Source organism: Syngnathoides biaculeatus, chromosome 8 (assembly GCF_019802595.1).
Source record: "Syngnathoides biaculeatus isolate LvHL_M chromosome 8, ASM1980259v1, whole genome shotgun sequence".
Lineage (NCBI taxonomy): Eukaryota > Metazoa > Chordata > Actinopteri > Syngnathiformes > Syngnathidae > Syngnathoides > Syngnathoides biaculeatus.
Genome location: NC_084647.1, coordinates 25635183 through 25653088, shown reverse-complemented (window position 1 = coordinate 25653088; position 17906 = coordinate 25635183). Strand labels below are relative to the sequence as shown.

General features: G+C 40.0%; 1 protein-coding gene and 1 long non-coding RNA gene across 6 annotated transcripts; both read left to right on the top strand.

Moving 5' to 3' along the window:
* The first annotated feature begins 41 nt into the window (after positions 1-41).
* Positions 42-9088, top strand: fxyd6 (FXYD domain containing ion transport regulator 6). 4 transcript variants are annotated; one of them, XR_009796090.1, is made up of 9 exons: positions 42-229; positions 3534-3587; positions 5006-5029; positions 5139-5174; positions 5291-5365; positions 5892-5928; positions 6051-6100; positions 6218-6349; positions 8958-9088. XR_009796090.1 is itself a non-coding variant. In XM_061827508.1 (8 exons), exons 2-8 carry the CDS (start codon positions 3539-3541, stop codon positions 6253-6255), a joined length of 309 nt encoding a protein of 102 aa, XP_061683492.1. In that variant the 5' UTR covers positions 46-229; positions 3534-3538; the 3' UTR covers positions 6256-8610. The 4 variants fall into 4 exon arrangements, 2 of the variants coding, with proteins under 2 accessions (XP_061683492.1, XP_061683493.1); XR_009796091.1 differs by lacking the exon at positions 8958-9088 and adding an exon at positions 8636-8737; XM_061827508.1 differs by lacking the exon at positions 8958-9088 and having other exon boundaries at positions 46-229; positions 6218-8610.
* A 280-nt stretch (positions 9089-9368) lies between these two features.
* On the top strand, positions 9369-17311 carry LOC133504879 (uncharacterized). 2 transcript variants are annotated; one of them, XR_009796097.1, is made up of 7 exons: positions 9369-9498; positions 10053-10136; positions 12151-12202; positions 13544-13579; positions 16092-16166; positions 16980-17008; positions 17191-17311. It is a non-coding gene; the product is annotated as an uncharacterized LOC133504879 (long non-coding RNA). The 2 variants fall into 2 exon arrangements; XR_009796096.1 differs by lacking the exons at positions 9369-9498; positions 10053-10136 and having other exon boundaries at positions 10151-12202.
* Positions 17312-17906: the final 595 nt, after the last annotated feature.

The following is a 17906-nucleotide window of genomic DNA, read 5'->3' as shown; positions in this document are numbered from 1 at the left end:
AAAAAAAAATCTCTCGACCTCAGGAGCCAGAACCAAGGAGAGAACGGGGGTGCGGAATTCCAGGAGATCATATTGTTTTCCATCCCAGCTTCTCCGCCTCCTCTTCCTCCTCCGAGCTCTTGCTCCGGTCCGGCGTGCACGCGCGCGCACACACAGATGAGAAACTGAGGAGCAGTTGAGATTTCAGTGGGTGGATTATCCATTTGTTGACCTGCTGAACCAACAAGAGGTAAGTTGCTCATCGTTAGGTTTATCGCTGATATGTAACTGCAATGCAAAAAGATAATTTTGATGTATAATTTGCATTTTGTTTTCCTCACCGTAGAAAAAAAAGTGGTGCACGCCCTGTGTGTGCCTCAGTGCGCGCGCATTTAAAAAAAATGTATATCTCTGGCTCATATTTCACATGAGGCGAGTGTATTTTCACACCGCGAGGCTCTGACATTCGAATGAGGTGGTGGCTGGGTAACGAACGCATTCCACTCCGCCATCAGACGACCAACAGGTTGAATGCGCGCGTGACGGGTGGCGTCTTGCCTTCGCATCTACACATCCTTTTTGTTTTTGTGCGTGCCATTTCATCTACATTATTCTCATTTCAAAATCGATGTTCGTCACGTTTGTCATTCGCCGCCAGCCACGCCCCGTGAGTGGACTCCACCGGTACCCCACTTTCCAGCCGGACAGTTGCCATGGTGATAAAAAAAAAAAAGGACGTGAAAGACCGTGCGGATTGTTGCCGCGGTGACGTCATCTCGGCCGAATGGAAGTCCTCTATTGCTCACGTGTGGCCTATGCAAATGACCCACTTACGTTTATGTTAAGAGAATACAGTTACGCCATGCATGGCACGAAGCAGAAGGTCTGGATGTGTATTTTTCCACTGCAAGCTGCTGATGCAAATATGACATTGGTGCAATTAATTGACATTACAGTGGGTGTGGTCTCTGTCTATGCAATAATTTGACCCTGTAAGGTACATTACATGACCACCAAAAAAAGAAAAAAAAATCCCACGCCAGTCCTCCAAACAAAAATGTCACAAGTACGTAAAGTTTTTTTTTTTAGGAATGTAATTGGTTTTCGATGTCACTGGCATGGTGTGGGTCTCTCATGCATATTTTCTAAATCGTTATTATAGAAAAAAAAACTGTGACTGAAAAGCAAATAATCATAGATATTTAAAAAATATCTCCATTAAAAACATTCCAAAACCTTCAACATCTAATTAAACATTTTAATCACACCAGATGCTTACTTGGATGTATTTTTAATCATTAGCATATAGAGTGATGCACTTTTGCGTCAAATTAAATCTGTATATTAATTGTGACCTTTACATTTACAATTATGACTTTTGTCTGCCACAGAAATATTTATTTATTCATAGCTGCATCATGACAGTGAGAGCTGTTTGTATGATGTGATTTTCCATGACAAGAGCCTTTCAGTGTGATGGAGTGCAGTTTTACAACCACTGTGATGCTTGTTGGAAATAAATAGCTGCCTGCCAGTGTCAATCAAAAGCGAGCATTTTTATATTTGAAAAGGCAGAATGTTTGATGACAAGCTTTGGATCCATTCTCATTAGATTAAATAAATAAAGCAGCTGAAATCAAATGTATGACACTCATTATTAATGAGTATTGGAGCCACAGTGATAAGAAAACAATCATTTGATAAAAATAAGGAATGTCAAGAGGAGCGGCTATAAATGCAATTTACGCCACATTTATACTATTCGTTACCATGTCAATGGTGTTTTCCATTACATTTAAGCATAAATAATGTAAACTAAGCACTGAGTTGTATTATGCACAATTTTTGTGTGTGGAAGAAACGCCTGTGGCAATAAATAGCAAATGATGCAAATTCGGGTGGCACGGTGAATCAGCTATAAAGTGTTGGCTCACAGTTCTGAGGACTCGGGTTCAATTCTGGCCCCGTCTGTGTGGAGTTTGCATTTTCTCCCTGTGCTTGTGTGGGTTTTCTCCGGGCACACCGGTGGTCCTACCACATCCCCAAAACATGCAACAGTAATTGGACACTCTAAATTGCCCGAAGGTGTGATTGTGAGTGTGGCTGTTGTTTGTCTCCTTGTGCCCAGCGATTGGCTGGCAACCAGTTCAGGGTGTGCCCGTTGACAGCTGGGATAGGCTCCAGCACTCCTGTGACCTTTGTGAGGATAAGCGGCAAAGAAAATGGATGGACGGATGGATGATGCAAATTCCTTCCGAATCACATACTGTATTGTCTTTCAGACAACAAGTGGGCAGGAATGCTCCTGCCACTGTTGCGAAATGACCCCAAAATGTCCCTAATAGAATTAAGGCGAGACAAACATCTTGTTAGATGGAATGACTTAAAAGTACTCAGACAAAAGGGCACCGACAGACAACAAGCAGGACTGCCACTAAAACGAACTCAGCGTTATTGGAAAGATTGCATTTTTGTAACGAGTTGGGATATGTGTGAGACGTGAGTGGCGTACAGTATGTGCATGAAGCCGACATGAAAAGAGGCCAAGGTCGCGTGGCGTGCGCTGGGAGGTGTGAGGTTTCATTGATTCCTGTAAAGGGAGAACATACAGTGGTTGAAGGTGCCCTCAACATGGATCGTTATTACAGAAGATTACTGTTAAAATATTTTAAAAATAAATGTGCGTCGCGGACAACTTACAAATACGACTAACTACACTTGTAAAGTTTTGTGCTTACCGTGATTGCTAATTCAGTTCTTCAAAGTTACATCTGAAGAAAAACAGCCCCAAATCTTGATGTTGCAACCACAATGCTTCACTGTAGGGATGGTGTTCTTGTGGTGACGAGCATTTGTTTTTTGGGATTTTGGGATTAAATGCGCTGAAACAGTGAAAAATAAATTTCTATGTTATTTGTGAAGGGACAGGATTTGCTTCTTGCCCTGGTGGAGGTCTGTACTGCTCTACAGACCAAAATTCTTTCCGGATAACTCATCTCTCAAATAAATCCTGTTAAATTGTAATACAACCATAAGTGGAAATTCCTTCCCGCGAGCTTCGTCTATAATACATTAAAGGAAAGTAAAACAATAGGAGACATCACTCGGGGTGCAAGATCTGATTTTCTTTAAAATATCATACTGTAGCTAAGGGCATTTTAATCAGAAAAACATTTTTAAATTGAATGAGGTTTGTTATCTCATCACTTGTAAGGCAAAGCAAAGCAAATGTATTTACAGGATATTGCACATTTCATACACATGGCAACACAATGTGCTTCACATGATTGAAAGCTTTTAAAAACAGAAAATGCAGCTTATAAACATTTGAAAACAATCATATTCTGCTTTTTTGTAACGATGATGGGTGATCCATTCAGTGAACTCCTGTATATTGCCATTTTATGCCAATTTTTATTGTAATTTGCACCGCGGTGATGAAAGCACAAGGGAACTCTCTTCCCAAAATGCAACACAGATGTGACACATTTTCTCTTTAACGTTCAATTTGGCTCCCCTCACCCTCCCTCATTTTTATTGGTCTTTATCAACAGTTGCCATGGAAACTACTTCTCTCTTCCTCTCCTCACTCCTCGTGTGTGTGGCTGGTAAGTGCCCCCTTACTCACTACACACACACACACACCACACACACACACACACACCACACACACACACACACACACACCACACACACACACACACACACACAGTATCACAGCTCTATCTGTTGCATTAATATACAGTAAATTGTTTGTCGTAAGATTGATTCATTAAAATATAGTGATAATTGTTCATTAATTAGTTCATCTTACATTTTTTTTAATTTTAAGTTGTTTATACATTAATTTAGAACATTTTAAATCAAATAATCAATAAATACATTTGAATTTGATTGATGATTAATTTATATGTTAAAATAATATATTTTTAAAATGAGCATACTTATGTTTATTAATGATAATTTAACAGATTTTTATTTTATGAACTGGTTCATAAATTATACATTCTTTTTCCTTAAATGTATTAAAACAGATTTGTTTTTACTAAGTTTTATTGATTGATTGATTTTTGTTTTTAATCTTTTGAATTTATCTAATTTGATATTTTAATAAATCAGCATTCTATTAGTCTAATAATATAATTTAAAATTACCAGGAAATATTTTCTTGTCATATTAAACTTTTAGTTGTATGAAGTTTGTATTTGTTTTTCCCAACATTGGTTAGTTAAAATAAATGTATTCATTTTTCTCATTAAATAATGTTATTGGTGTTATTATAAGTAAATGGAATTATTAGGAAAATAAGTTTACAAATACATTAGAAAATGTAAAAGAATGTAAAAGAACCTTCAAGCAATCCTGTGCCACCACAGCCAAGTCTTGTTTTCATGTTTCAAGTTTTTGTCCTGTTTGTATCTGACGATTGATGTTTTTGGACCTTGCCTTCTGACATGCGTTTTTGTCCCTTTGCCCATGTTGGCATCTGCCTGGAATTGAACCACTTTGAAAACCATGTCACTGCCTCGAAGTCTTACGTTTGAGTCCTGTCCCATGCTGCTTGCATTTTTTTAAAAAATCAAAATAAACCACTTTTGAAACACATTTTTAACTTCAAATGTTTCTATAGGCTTCTAGAGCTTCCTTCCAAACATCAGGCTAAAATGTGATCATATAGTAATAATTTTTTACCTACTCACCCTGTAGTGAAACGTGCACACACTCCTGAAATTCATTTCGATGTGCAAATAATAAACTGAAACATGCATTTCAGTAGTGCATCTGAGAGTGTAAAATTCATTAATTCCTGTGTTGTAATCCTGGCCCCTCATCTGAAACCCACAAAACAAAGTCACAGGCGTGCATAAACGAAATCTTCACTGACAACTTTCACACACTGATCGTGTGAAAGTGGCACAGTGATGTCAGCGCGACACGTCTGATGCCACCTTCATGAACTTGTCAAGCACCACACTGAGGCTCCTTTTATTGTGTTTCATCCGGGCCTTGTGTGCATGACTGTCAGCTGTAGCGGACGTCGACGTTCAGGGTGAGTCCGCTCAAAGCAAACATCTGCAAATGCTGTGAAATTGAAGGAGAAAAAAATGGATGTTGTCACTATAAGTGCATTAAAAAAATAGGTGAATGTGTCTTCATAGATGAACCTGAAAAGGAGGAAAACCCTTTTGTCTATGGTAAGTATAGTTTCTTTGCCACCTGCAACTAATGTCACAAAACTCAAACACCATCAATTGTTCAAATGAAACATTTGCTTCTGTGCTATTTTGCGTCTTACTGACTATCTGTGTAGACTATGAGAGTCTGAGGATTTGTGGACTGGCTTTAGCTGTGGTGCTGTTCACATTGGGAATTCTGCTCATTCTCAGTAAGTAGACCACCGTGGGCATCTGGTTGTCTGTGTGTGACCGTTGAATTTTTTCCATATATTCCTGAATACAGTTACCTGGGAACTAGTTATTGGATTTAGTATAGACTGTTAATATTTGTTTTGGGTTAAACCCCCCGGCGCCCCACTGACCATGTCAATCAAAAATTTAGCTTTGCCAGGGTAATTTTGTATACCTGTAGAAGTGAGAGGATTTTTTTTGTATTGTTTTTCTAATGTAATCCTCATAAATATTGAAGAAGGTACAAAAGAAAGTGATATCGATCCATTTCCAATCAATAAATGTATTGTTGTTAACCATGTTCTTCAGACATATAACAACATAAAGAGTGGTGCAACACATGTAAACATTACAATACTCACAGCTATATATTCTTTGAGGGGCGTCACAAAATTAAGTAGTTGTTAGTCAAGGCACTTCTGTATTCTGTGTGTGGTGAAACATTTGACCAGCATGCGACAAATAACCACCGCACAGCACTGCTAATGACTTCCTTGTTTCAAGGTCGACGGTGCCGCTGCAGTATCAACCAAAAACCCAGGTATGCTGTTCTGCCCTTCTGAAGAACAAAAAAAACAGGCTTTTAGTCATGCTACTTAACACATCTGGTTACCATGGCAACCAGTGGACACTTCCTCTCTCTCTCTCACACACACTCTGCAGAGCCCCAGGAGACGAGGAGGCGCAGGAGGAAAACCTCATCGTCTCAAAGGGTGAGCTATACTTTTTCAGCTCCCACTCACTTTCAACATCCACACATCCCAAAATTAGGTTCACTTCGGAGACTTAAAGCACCGTTTTTTTTTTTTTTTTTTTTCACTTTTGCTTAGCCGCAGCAGCTGCCAAAGAGACTCCAGCGGAAAACTGAGGCAGCTCCTCGGCCGTCAGCTCACACTGCCTTCTGATTTTATTTGAATCCACTGCATCATAGCTATTACTATTATAAGTGGTGACACAACAAGGTAAGGGTAATAATAAAGTGTGTACATAAATAATATGCCTTGAAGATAAACTTTAACCCCTTTGTGCTTTGTCGTGACCGTAGCAGTCCTCAGTGCTCTTGTCTCTTCTTGTGCCTTCATGTAGACATCTCTTTTTTTAATTCTTTTTTTCTGGAACGCTGTCTATGGTGTCTCGGCTCATTGCACTTTTGACACAAGATGTTCTTTTAAGCTAGAAAGTGTCTCTGTATGGTGTGGTTCTCTTTGTTCTGTACTCCAGCCACTGCTTTTTAGCATTTAGCCTTTTACGTAGCACTTTACAACTATGAAAGGGCTTATGAATTGTTTATAAATGGGTTAGTAACACATTATTAAGCCTTAATAAACAGCACCACATTAAGCTCTACTGCTTTGATTTTTGCACTAGTAGGTCCCCCCCCCAAAAAAAACCACAAAATTTTGAGTATCAAGAAAGGTAATGTGTTTCTTTTCGTCGAAAAGTAATTATAATAGTTACTTCCTCAAACCAACCGTAGTTACTTTTGCATCATGTATGAAAATTCAAATTCATAGATGGTGAGTCAAACAAATAGCAGCCCTGCTGTGCAGACACTTAACCAAGACTGCTCATCTTTTACACAACAAGAAAGCAATTGGGAAGTTATTGCATTCATTACACAATGCACAGTGATTGTGTGATACTATAATATTGCAAAAAAATGTATAATTTCACTGTTGCCCCACTGTTATTTTCCTGGGTAAAGAGTGCATTTTATTGTTACTTTTTTATTTACCTATTAAGAATTCAGTTTTACCGGCGTGTGAAATGTGCAATGCATTGTAGGAGTATTATTCATACTGGAGTGAGCGCTCATCAATTGGTCATGGAGGGTAAGGACTGACTCACTAAAGGACTTATAATACTTAGCTTTTATCTACAATAAAAAGTGAGAACCAGAGTCCGGACTTTGAACTTTCTCGCTCTTTGGATCAGAATCACTGTGGTGGGGGCAATGATGTGAGTTTGTGTGTGTGCGTTCGCCTGCCACTCCCTTTCAAGTTTATGCACACACACACACACACACACACACACACACACACACACACACACAACAACACACACACACACACACACACACACACACACACACACACACACACACACACACACACACACACACACACACACACACACAGTTGCTTTCATGGATCACATTTGGGATCCATCTATTAGTTAAGTCTTGAAGTGTACTGGGAACGGTGTACTTGTTTACATTTAGCTACTTGCTGTACTGCGTTAGCTTCTGAAGTCTGCACTAAATTACTACTTTTTTTATTTTTATTTTCATACTGTGGATCAGTGATATTCCTGCCACTTGGCTGCTCCTGAAAAGAGTAAAAAGTAATGTTTTTTTCTAACTTAGTTCCATTTGAAATCAAGTATAATCAGTAAAGTAACTAAGTTAGTTTTAAGCTCAAGTAATCAGTCATTAAGTTACTTTTTCAAGGTAAAGATGGCAACACTTTTGGCCAAGTCTTGACACACGGCAAATTCCCAACACAGAGGATTTAACGTTATAATCCAGACCGGGAGACTTTTAAGAGTCTGCCGATGACAGGTGGACTGCAACTGGCTGACTGACTGGGGTGGGCATGACTGATCGGCTGCGATTGGCTTCCTGGTTCTGACACACTGTGACATCTGCTGCCCTCCCACAAAGTTTCATAGAAATCGGTTGTGTGATTAGCTGTAAATTTGGGAACTAATGAAGAAGCAACAATCACAGAAGTATAATCAAAATATTGAGCACACACCTTATCGGTGAAAACTGTCAACCCTTTATTAAGGCTTCATAATAATTTACTATTCATAAGCATTTGTAAACTCTTTATAAGTGTCATGTCTCACTGGATTTGCTGTTTTTTTTCTGTTGTCAATTGTCCTTGGAAATGTTTGCTGTACAATTAAAAAATATATGAAGTATTTAAAAGTATGGATATCTTACAGACAATTAACAGTTTGTACGATGGGAATGTGGGTCATTGCGAACACATACTTGTGGATACCTGTCAGTATTTAAGTGTATAAGGGACCTGCTCATATCCACACTGCAGTATATGTACAACATTGTGGAGCGACTGCCTCAGCTGTCTCACTGCCGTACCCTTAAAAAAAATAAAATAAAATAAAAAAAAATAAAAATCATTGTTCCTCTTTCCTCCATTTGTCCTCAAGAGAACATATAATGCACCATCAATTGATAGCCCGCCTATAGATAATCTATTACTTTTGTACTTATCCTAAAGGTAACCAAAACAAAACATCACCCATGAGAGGTTCACTCATGTGAAGTGTGACGACCTGTTTTGAAGAGACACACGTGTTTGTCCATTCGCAGCACGAGGCCTTGATGTGTGGCAACATGTCGTGCTTTTGGCATACATTAAAAAATAAATCGGTCTGAAGACCCACAGGGAAGCCAGGTGTTCATTTTGAAACAAAACTCTTCGAGACTGCAATTAGCTTTCAATGGAGCAATATCTTGCTTCTGGTGCAAACAGCAGGGTAAGTCCCAAAGCTGAAGCAGTTATGTATTCCTATTTGGATTTATTCCTGATTTTCTGACAGATCACATTTGACAGTATGCGGGTCCCGGGATGCACATGTCGTGGGAGCGATGAGTCCCAATCCTGGAATGATGAGTCCCTGGAATTTATTGTCACACAATACAGATAGAGTAATCCTCCACTATATCACGCCTCTTGCTTCGCAGTCCCGCTTCACAGTAGATTTTATTACAGGTGTTTATATATATATATTAGTAGTTTGTGCAATACAGGTATTTTTGTCCTATGCATTGCTCTTGTTCACTCTCAGTATGTTATACTGTATAGAATTTGTTCAGAACAATAAATAAAATAAAAATTAAAGACACTCAATCCAAAAATCACACTTCTAAATATGTAAACATTTTGCACAGTGGTCATTAATGTCAAATTTTCTTCTAGATAGCAGAAAAATCTACTTCAGTACAATACTGAACTTGTCACCTCTGGTCATGACTTTTGAATGTCCTCCCACAAACGAGATGTCTGCTGTTGTGTAACCAAGACCTGTGAGAGGTAGCATGGGGAAAGAAGGAGGTATAATAGAAGAAGCTAGGCTACTTGTGAGTTAACCTAGCAACTACTTTTCTGTAGCAAATTCTTCTCCTTGTCACTTTCATTGTTGTGAATAACTGACGAGCAACTCAACGTAACCAACTGCTTCTGTCTCGCAACACCGGTAGCTTCAGGTTGTTTCCTGATTGCAAATCACAATCCAGCACTCTGCGGCGCCACCGGTGTCGTTGTTGACCAAAGACATAGAGAGTTACAATCAGAAACATTGACCAGATTTAACATTTACGGTCGTCGCCCCCAAGAATCGTACCGCAGCTGACTTTAATCGGAAAAGAGGAATCATGCTAAAATAAGGCCTGCTAGGCCAGTATGTGTGTACCCTGCCTTACCTTACTAATATTAGTGATACTATTTGTGCTACTACTACTAATCGTAATAGTAATACAATGGTTGTAAGTTCTTAAAATATGTGCTTTCCTGCTAGAATTCCAAAGGCTACATTTGGGTCGCTCTTTATTGGCAGCAGAGTGCAAACTTTATGACACTGTAAATGCATAACTTGAGTAGCTGTAGGCGTGGAAACTACTTGTGTGATCACTAGGAAGTGGACCATAGGAACTTACCCTGCCCCTGAAGCACACACATGACGCGGCACGTACCTGAACACAAGACGTTTGCAGCGCAGGTGAGACTGTTTGCTTCCTTAAATAAACGTTAACAGAAAATGTACATTATTGCTAAGCACAAATTCGAAGTGGAAGACAAAGACGAGATCAGCTTGTGAATTCGGCATTTCCGTTAAAGCAATCAAAGTTTTCCAAGGACGTAGTTAATACATATTTGTAGTAATAATTATTATATCCTGTCCCAAGTGGAGGAGTTTAAGTATCTTGGGGTCTTGTTCACAAGGGAAGGAAGAATGGAGCGGGAGACAGATGGATCAGTGCAACGTCTGCAGTGATGTGGACTTTGTATCGGTCCGTTGTGGTGAAGAGGGAGCTAAGTCGAAAGGGGAAGCTCTCAATTCACCAGTCGATCTATGTTCTTACCCTCACCTATGGGCACAGGCTGTGGGTCATGACCGAAAGAACAAGAACCCGGAAACAAGCGACCAAAATGAGTTTCCTCCGCAGGGCGTCCCGTCTCTCCCTTAGTGATAGGGTGAGAAACTCGGTCATCCGGGAGGGGCTCAGTGTCGACCCACTGCTCCTCTGCATTGAGATGAACCAGATGAGGTGGCTGAGACATCTGATCCAGATACCTCCCTGACGCCTTCCTGGTGAGGTGTTTCAGGTATGTCCCACCGAAAAGGGACGGCCCAGGACATGCTGGAGAGACTATGTCTCTCAGCTGGCTTGGGAACGCCTCGGGGTCCCTCCGGAAGAGCTGGAAGAAGTGGCTGGAGAAAGGCAAGTCTGGGTATCCCTGCTGAAGTACATCCCCCATGAACCGCCCCGGAGAAGCGATAGAAAATAGATAGATGGATTATTATACAGACACATGTGTCTCCCCTAACATTTGAGCATCCAGGTAGTTTAGTGTTAATGGTTCTCGGTTCTGACTTGCGACTGACTGGAGACCATTTGAGGGCGTAACCTGCCTCTCGCTCGAAGTCCCTTAGGATAAAGATCAGCTCACCCACCAGACAAAGAAGAAAATCCCTCAATTCTTTCAAAGAAAGAGTGAGGAATTAGTTTTCTTTCAGACAGAAAACTTTACCTCAATTCCCCCCTGGCATCCAGTTGCGCAAAGGTTCAAGGTTAATGAACGTCGTGGCTTGGATTTATTAATGAATAACTGTCAAGAATGCCCTCGAGGATAAAGCTCAGGCCAATGACGGATGAGCGTGATGAAAACCACAAGCCACATCGGCTTCAAAAGTAACATTTTAATCAGTGTAGTTAATAATTGAAGGTCAGCATGAGTAGCTTCATTGAGCTCTCGAGTGTGTGTGTGTGTGTGTGTGTGTGCATGTAAGGGGGGGACATCAAAAACAAAAAGAGGCCCTTAAAGTTTTAATTGAAGATTTCAACTCAATTCCATCCATCCATAACTTTCGGCTTGTCCCTTTCGGGGTCGCCACAGCGTGTCATCTCAGATGAACGCACATATGTTTGGCACAATTTTTACGCCGGATGCCCTTCCTGACGCAACCCTTCTCAGGGAGTGGAGGCCCCAGTGGAATCGTTACTACTCCCTCCTTCCCAAGTATGGTTGCACAATATAGTGCAAGAGAGGATTCTATAAACAAATACCTGTAATCTTGTTTTTCTTTGCAGAAAAGTTAAGAGCTTTTATATAAAAAAAAAACAATATAAAAAATTTTGGGGAAACTTTAAACATATATAGAGCACTCACTAGTTAGGCAGCACACAAAAAAATGGCGTAACCACGATAAAGAGTAATTTGGACACAGCCGATAACTGCTTTTTAAAATGCAGCCGGGAAGCAAACTGTGAGTTTCGAAAGCTGCTCCCCTCAACTGGATCCATTCCAAAATTCAACCAGTCTCAATTCATTTCATGCAAAGACCCTTCAAAGCACACCCACATCATTTACACATCATCATTTTACTGAACAAACATGACCTAACGCGATGCGCTTTGAGTTACTGTATGTCTTTAATTCATCACCAATGAACTGCAAAGTGCGAAAGGATCGCCAGCCGCTGTCACCTGTCATGCGCATTGTCTCCGCAGTTTGACCCAATCGTTACGTAAACACAAGAGGAAAAAATGTCGTCGCCGAAAGGTAGGTCACGTGTCCATTGCCTGATTGAAGAGTGCATGCGTGGGGAGGGGAAATAGACGACATGGCACACTTGATCGACACTGGCTTGACACAGTTTAAGCATGAAAGTCTGCAGTTCTTAATATTTGCAGGTTACATGAATAGAGCGGCCTAATTAGAGGACTTTTGATTTACCAATCCTTATGCTATCTTTTGTTCAATAAAATCACATGTGAAATGAAAGCAGTGAAACAGATTGTTAACTGTTGTTTTTTTTTTTTTTTTTTAAAGTAAGTAAGCCTGGCTAAAATTCCTTGTCTTGCAAGAGGCCATTTTATAGAAGACAAGATTAGAAGAGAAAAGTGCAAAGGGCACCCAATTATTACAGCAACCACATTCATTGCAATGGTGACTTATATTTATCGTCATTTGTTTTAATTTTTCACAAATTATGACTTGAAATAGTCCCTGGCGCTAAAAAGGTTGTTACTGTGCTGAAACCATATCAATGATGTCATCAATGAATTGACTTTGACTCAACTTTTATCACACTGCAAAACATAAGGCTATACACTACACACTGCAGGTCAATATCAAATTAGCATTTATGCGCAGTGGTATAGAACAACTACTCCTTCATATTTGTGTTAAGTTTTATTTTCATTTCGTTTTATTTTTATATGCTAATCCAGGTATGGGTAACATTTTATTTAATTCGTTCTCAACTGCTCACCTGTGTACAGGTTACAGTATTGTATTTTGCTATCAACTCATATATATATATATATATATATATATATATATAATATATATATATATATATATAATATATATATATATATATATATATATATATATATATATATATATTTATATCTGTATATACATACAGGTTGCCCTCAAAATATGTATACACACTTTCAATGTGTGTGTCTCTTTCGGCTTGTCCCTTTCGGGGTCGCCACAGCGCATATCTATGATTGGCACAATTTTTTACTCTGGATGCCCTTCCTGACGCAACCCTTCTCGGGGAGTGGAGGCCCCAGTGGGATACAAACCCACAACCCCTGGTTTACCAAGCCAGTGCTCTAACCACTGAGGTACGGGGCCTCTCTATACACACTTTCAATAATATTTGTAACTTCTTTTACATGTTGACAAAATTTTTCCGGTTATAATAAATATCAATTTTGCAGTTATTTTATACATTTTTTGGGACACCCTATATATTTAAAGTCGATTAAATTTGTGAATAGTCAATAAACATGTTTTTACATAACATTTTATTATTCGCTTGCTGTAAATGCTGGGATGTTTACAGAGAAATGATCTCACTGGTGTTTATTCACTGTCCTGCCTCAGGTGCCGAAATTGACCTCGATGCAGACTTTAATTATGGTAAGTGAGAGCCATCTGCAAACATGGATAATCGCTGCCCGAATGGGAAACTACGAATGTTAAGCTCCTTCTAAGGAGCAGTGGAGGAGTAATATTATGTTTGGTACGGGCACAAGGTGTACATTTCTCACAGCTAAGATAAGGGCAAATGAAGTGAACTAGTACTGGGGGGGGGGGTTATGATGAGAGGCAACTGTGGAAACCAGCCAGATGGAGGAGGAGAGGAAGCGTTTGTAACGAGAACAATGAAAGTGCAACTCGAGTAAATTGGCAGGTTACAAGGGTTGCAAAGTGGCAGAACATTTGCAGTAATTTTTATGGTTAATGTCCATGTGCAATTAAGATGGCCAAAATCATATATAAAAAAAATAATAAAAAAAACATTTAGTTTCATCATAAGTAGATAGCTCAGGGCGTAGTCTGCCTTTTGCCTGAAGTTAACCTGGATATGGTCCAGTCTTCCCGTGACCCTTGTGAGGATAAGCGGCTTGGAAAATGGACATATTAAATAATCTCGTTTTTCTTGCTATCATATTGTTGAACGATCTGCACCTGATCAAAATGTCCAAAAGATTTAAAAACAATGAAATGTTCCATAAACATGCAACATTAATAGGACACTCTAAATTGCCCCGTGGTGTGATTGTGAGTGGGACTGTTGTCTGCCTCCATGTGCTCTGCAATTGACTGGCAACCAGTTCAGGGTGTACCCTCCCTCCTGCCCGATGACAGCTGGGTTGGCTCCAGTACTCCTGTGACCCTAGTGAGGATAAGCAGCTCAGAAAATGGATGGATGGATATATTTGAGGCACTGTTATTTTTTAAACAAGGTTTATTTGAATAGGATGTTTTTTTTTTACATCTTGCTGACAAATGAAGGTGATTTTTTATATTTGACGTATTAATACTGCTGGTTGTATTATTAAATATGATAAATTATTAATTATTATATATTATATAAATTATATTATTATTAAATTTTAAAGTGCCACTGTCATGAAATGCATGATTTTTAATACGTTATTAATGACAAAACGGCAGCCGGTATGGACCCATCCGTTTTTTCACCACAAAACATGATTTTGATGCATATTGCTCCCGCCATGAAAATCCTCTTGAGGGATTTGTTTCTGAGAAGAAGCGGGAAGTGACGTGCTGGGAAGTAGCACACTCAGGCGGGCTCATATGTTTATATTAGTTTTACTTGCTGAAAGGTAGCTATTTGTTCCTTCGTGTTAGCCAAAATGCCAATTTGTTCCATTGCTGGATATTGCTCGAACACTCGGGAGGATGGATTCGCTCTACATACTTTTCCAAAAGGACCCGTTCGTCGTGAAAAATGGATTGCACAGATGCAAAGGACGAGAGCTTTGTGGGTTCAAAATGACAGGTACAAAAAAAAAATAATAGTGGGGGGGGGGCACAATCTGTAAGTCAGGGGTGCTAAATGTGTGGATATGCCACCCCTGCCGAAGCCGTGATCGGTGCCGGGCCGCGGTGGCTCATTTCCACCACGGAGGTGGATCAGATGGGGAGGCGGTTTGGCCGCGGTGTCGTCGTCGGTCACGGGCGGCGTTGTTTATCACCGACACAGAGGTGGATCGGACGGGGAGGTGGTTTGGCCACGCCGTCGTTGTCGCTCACGGGCGGCATTGTTAACACCGCCGCGGAGGTGGATTGGATGGGGAGGCGGATTGGCTGTGCTGTTGTCTTCGCTCTAGGGCGGCCTTGTTTAACACCGCCGCGGAGGTCGATCCGACGGAGAGGTGGTTTGACCGTAATCCGCATATCATCTAAATATGGCTCGAAACGTTAAGGTAATATTGCCCCAGTCACTTCACTCGGTTGTGAGATGTTCTGTTCTTCGAAAAGAGCTTCCGTGTCAGAAGGGGCGTTGGAAAAATCCAAAAATCTCTGTTGTTCGTCTCCCATAGTAGGTGGTGCAGTGTGTTTTCAATGGCGAATGTCCCAGCGTGACATCAGGGACAGAAGATGCAGCCAATATGGCAACCTCTTGAATGTCGAATGAAACCTCCGAAACTTTGCAGATGGATGACGCGCTCTCTGCTCATATTTATTTTTTCGTATAGACATTGAAGTGAATAATGTTACGTGTATTTTTCATTACAATATCTATTTTAGAATGTTTACAGACATTTGCAATTACTCTTTAGCTGTTTGTGGTTCGAATTTTATTGAAACATAGTTGTTAACATTTATGTACAATAAATTGTAATTATATCACATTAGTTTTCCTAATTTTAGGATAGTGTTTATGTTGAAACTGGTTGTTTTAATTTGGAATTAGACCAAATTATTTTTAGTTATTTAACTAGCATAAAACTTACTTGTAATTTAGCCAATTTAGTTCTGTATTCAGAGTCATCCTTGAGTTTTTTTCCCTGATTTTAACACCTTTAATTATCATAAAATCCCACGGAAAGTTTCCATGTTGGAAAATTGCTGTAAGTTTGCAACACTCCTGGTGAAACTGGACTATTTGCTTTTGCAGACTATGAAACACTGCGCACAGTCGGCCTGGCCATTACCGGAGTCATCGTATTCCTTTCTATCCTTTTGCTGACAGGTAAGTCGACACTTGGTCCACGGCTGGCCTCACATCCCCACGAATCATCACTTTTCAGAAAACAAAACAAAACAAAACGTAATGCACTTTTAGTTCAAAGCAAAAGTGAATTTTAGCTTTCTCAATCTGTAATTAGCTTAGATTTAGCTATCTCAATATGTAATTACGACAAATCAAAAAGATGTTGATATCAACGTTGGGCGGGACGGTGGATCAGCTGGGAAAGCAATGGCCTCACAGTTCTGAGGACCCAGGTTCAATCCCGGCCCCGCCTGTGTGGACTTTGCATGTTCTCCCCGTGCTGGCCGTTTCCTCCCACAACCCAAAAACATGCAAAATTAATTGGAGACTCTAAATTGCCCCAAGGTGTGATTGTGAGTTCGAATGTTTGTCTCTATGTGCCCTGTGAGTGGCCGGCAACCAGTTCAGGGTATACCCTGCCTCCTGCTCCTTGACAGCTGGGATAGGCTCCACCACTCCCCGTGGCCCTTGTGAGGATAAGCGGCTAAGAACATAGATGGATGGATCTACATTGTGTTATTCTACGTAGTCAAATTGAATTTCTTAATTTTTAAAGCAGCTTTTCCATTTTAAGTAAACAGTATTTGTTGTCATGTACTAATTATTTACTGTCGCCTCCCTTGGAGGACGTGATGCCCTCAGCATTAGTTTATAGTCTATTGCCGAATGGGCAACACCCCACGTAGAGAGTGAGTAAAAGTATCAATATGTGAAAATATATAAAACTGATTAAACTTGGACATAGTTGTGTGTGTAATATAATGAATGGTTGCGTTTTTTTTTTCTTGACAGGGAGAAAGTTTCGTCACTGTGTAAGTAAGGTAAGTTATCAATCCTTTGCATGATGCGGCCGACAGCAGAAGGGGGATTTGAGTGGGTTAAATGGATGTCTGCATACTGGTACAAAAATATATACTGTACATATATTTGCTTATCGCAATTAAACAAAGACACAAATATGTTTGTATTGATGTCAAGATGTGACTGTGTTTGATGTTGCTAGTCACGACACAACGATGAAGACTGAAGTGATGTGAACAAGAGACGATGGGATGTACTGGTGACTGTCCAGTGGAGTATCAGAATATTTGTAAAAAATAAATAAAACATTTATGGAACCATGATGTGTTTTTTATACATGTTTGAACCCAACAATACGCAGGATGTCCCAAATGTAGATACATCTGTTGTTTTTTTCTCAAGTTCCATCACATTTTACACGAATCCGATTACATATGAAAATGTTCAGTCTTGTGAATGCTGAAAATGTCCTCTTTGAATGGCAACGTTGCGCAAACGCAAAACTCGGGTTTCAAATGATGGTTGCAAGCCATGGTGGAGGTTTTGGGCCACCGAGCGGCTCAGAAAATGGATGGATGAATATTTAACCTCGTTTCCAGGTGGGAAAAAAATACAACAAATGACTTCGGTAGTGTATGTGGCTGGAAATGTAGTAATATTTCTGAACACAAGAGGTCGCCCTAGGAGCAGCGTGGGAACGAAGTGACTTCAAGATTCCTCTTTGGACAGGAAGTCGCTTTTGCTCACTCAAGTCAAGTGAAACGACCGTGAAGTGCTTTGGGACACTACAGGAAGGTGCACGTCAGCGTTATTGTCAGAAAAAGACAGCCAGGCTGGCGATTCTGTTTGAATGTGTATGTGTGTCTTTGAGTATATATATTTAATATGTTTCCAACCTATTTGTCGTCTGAATTGAAT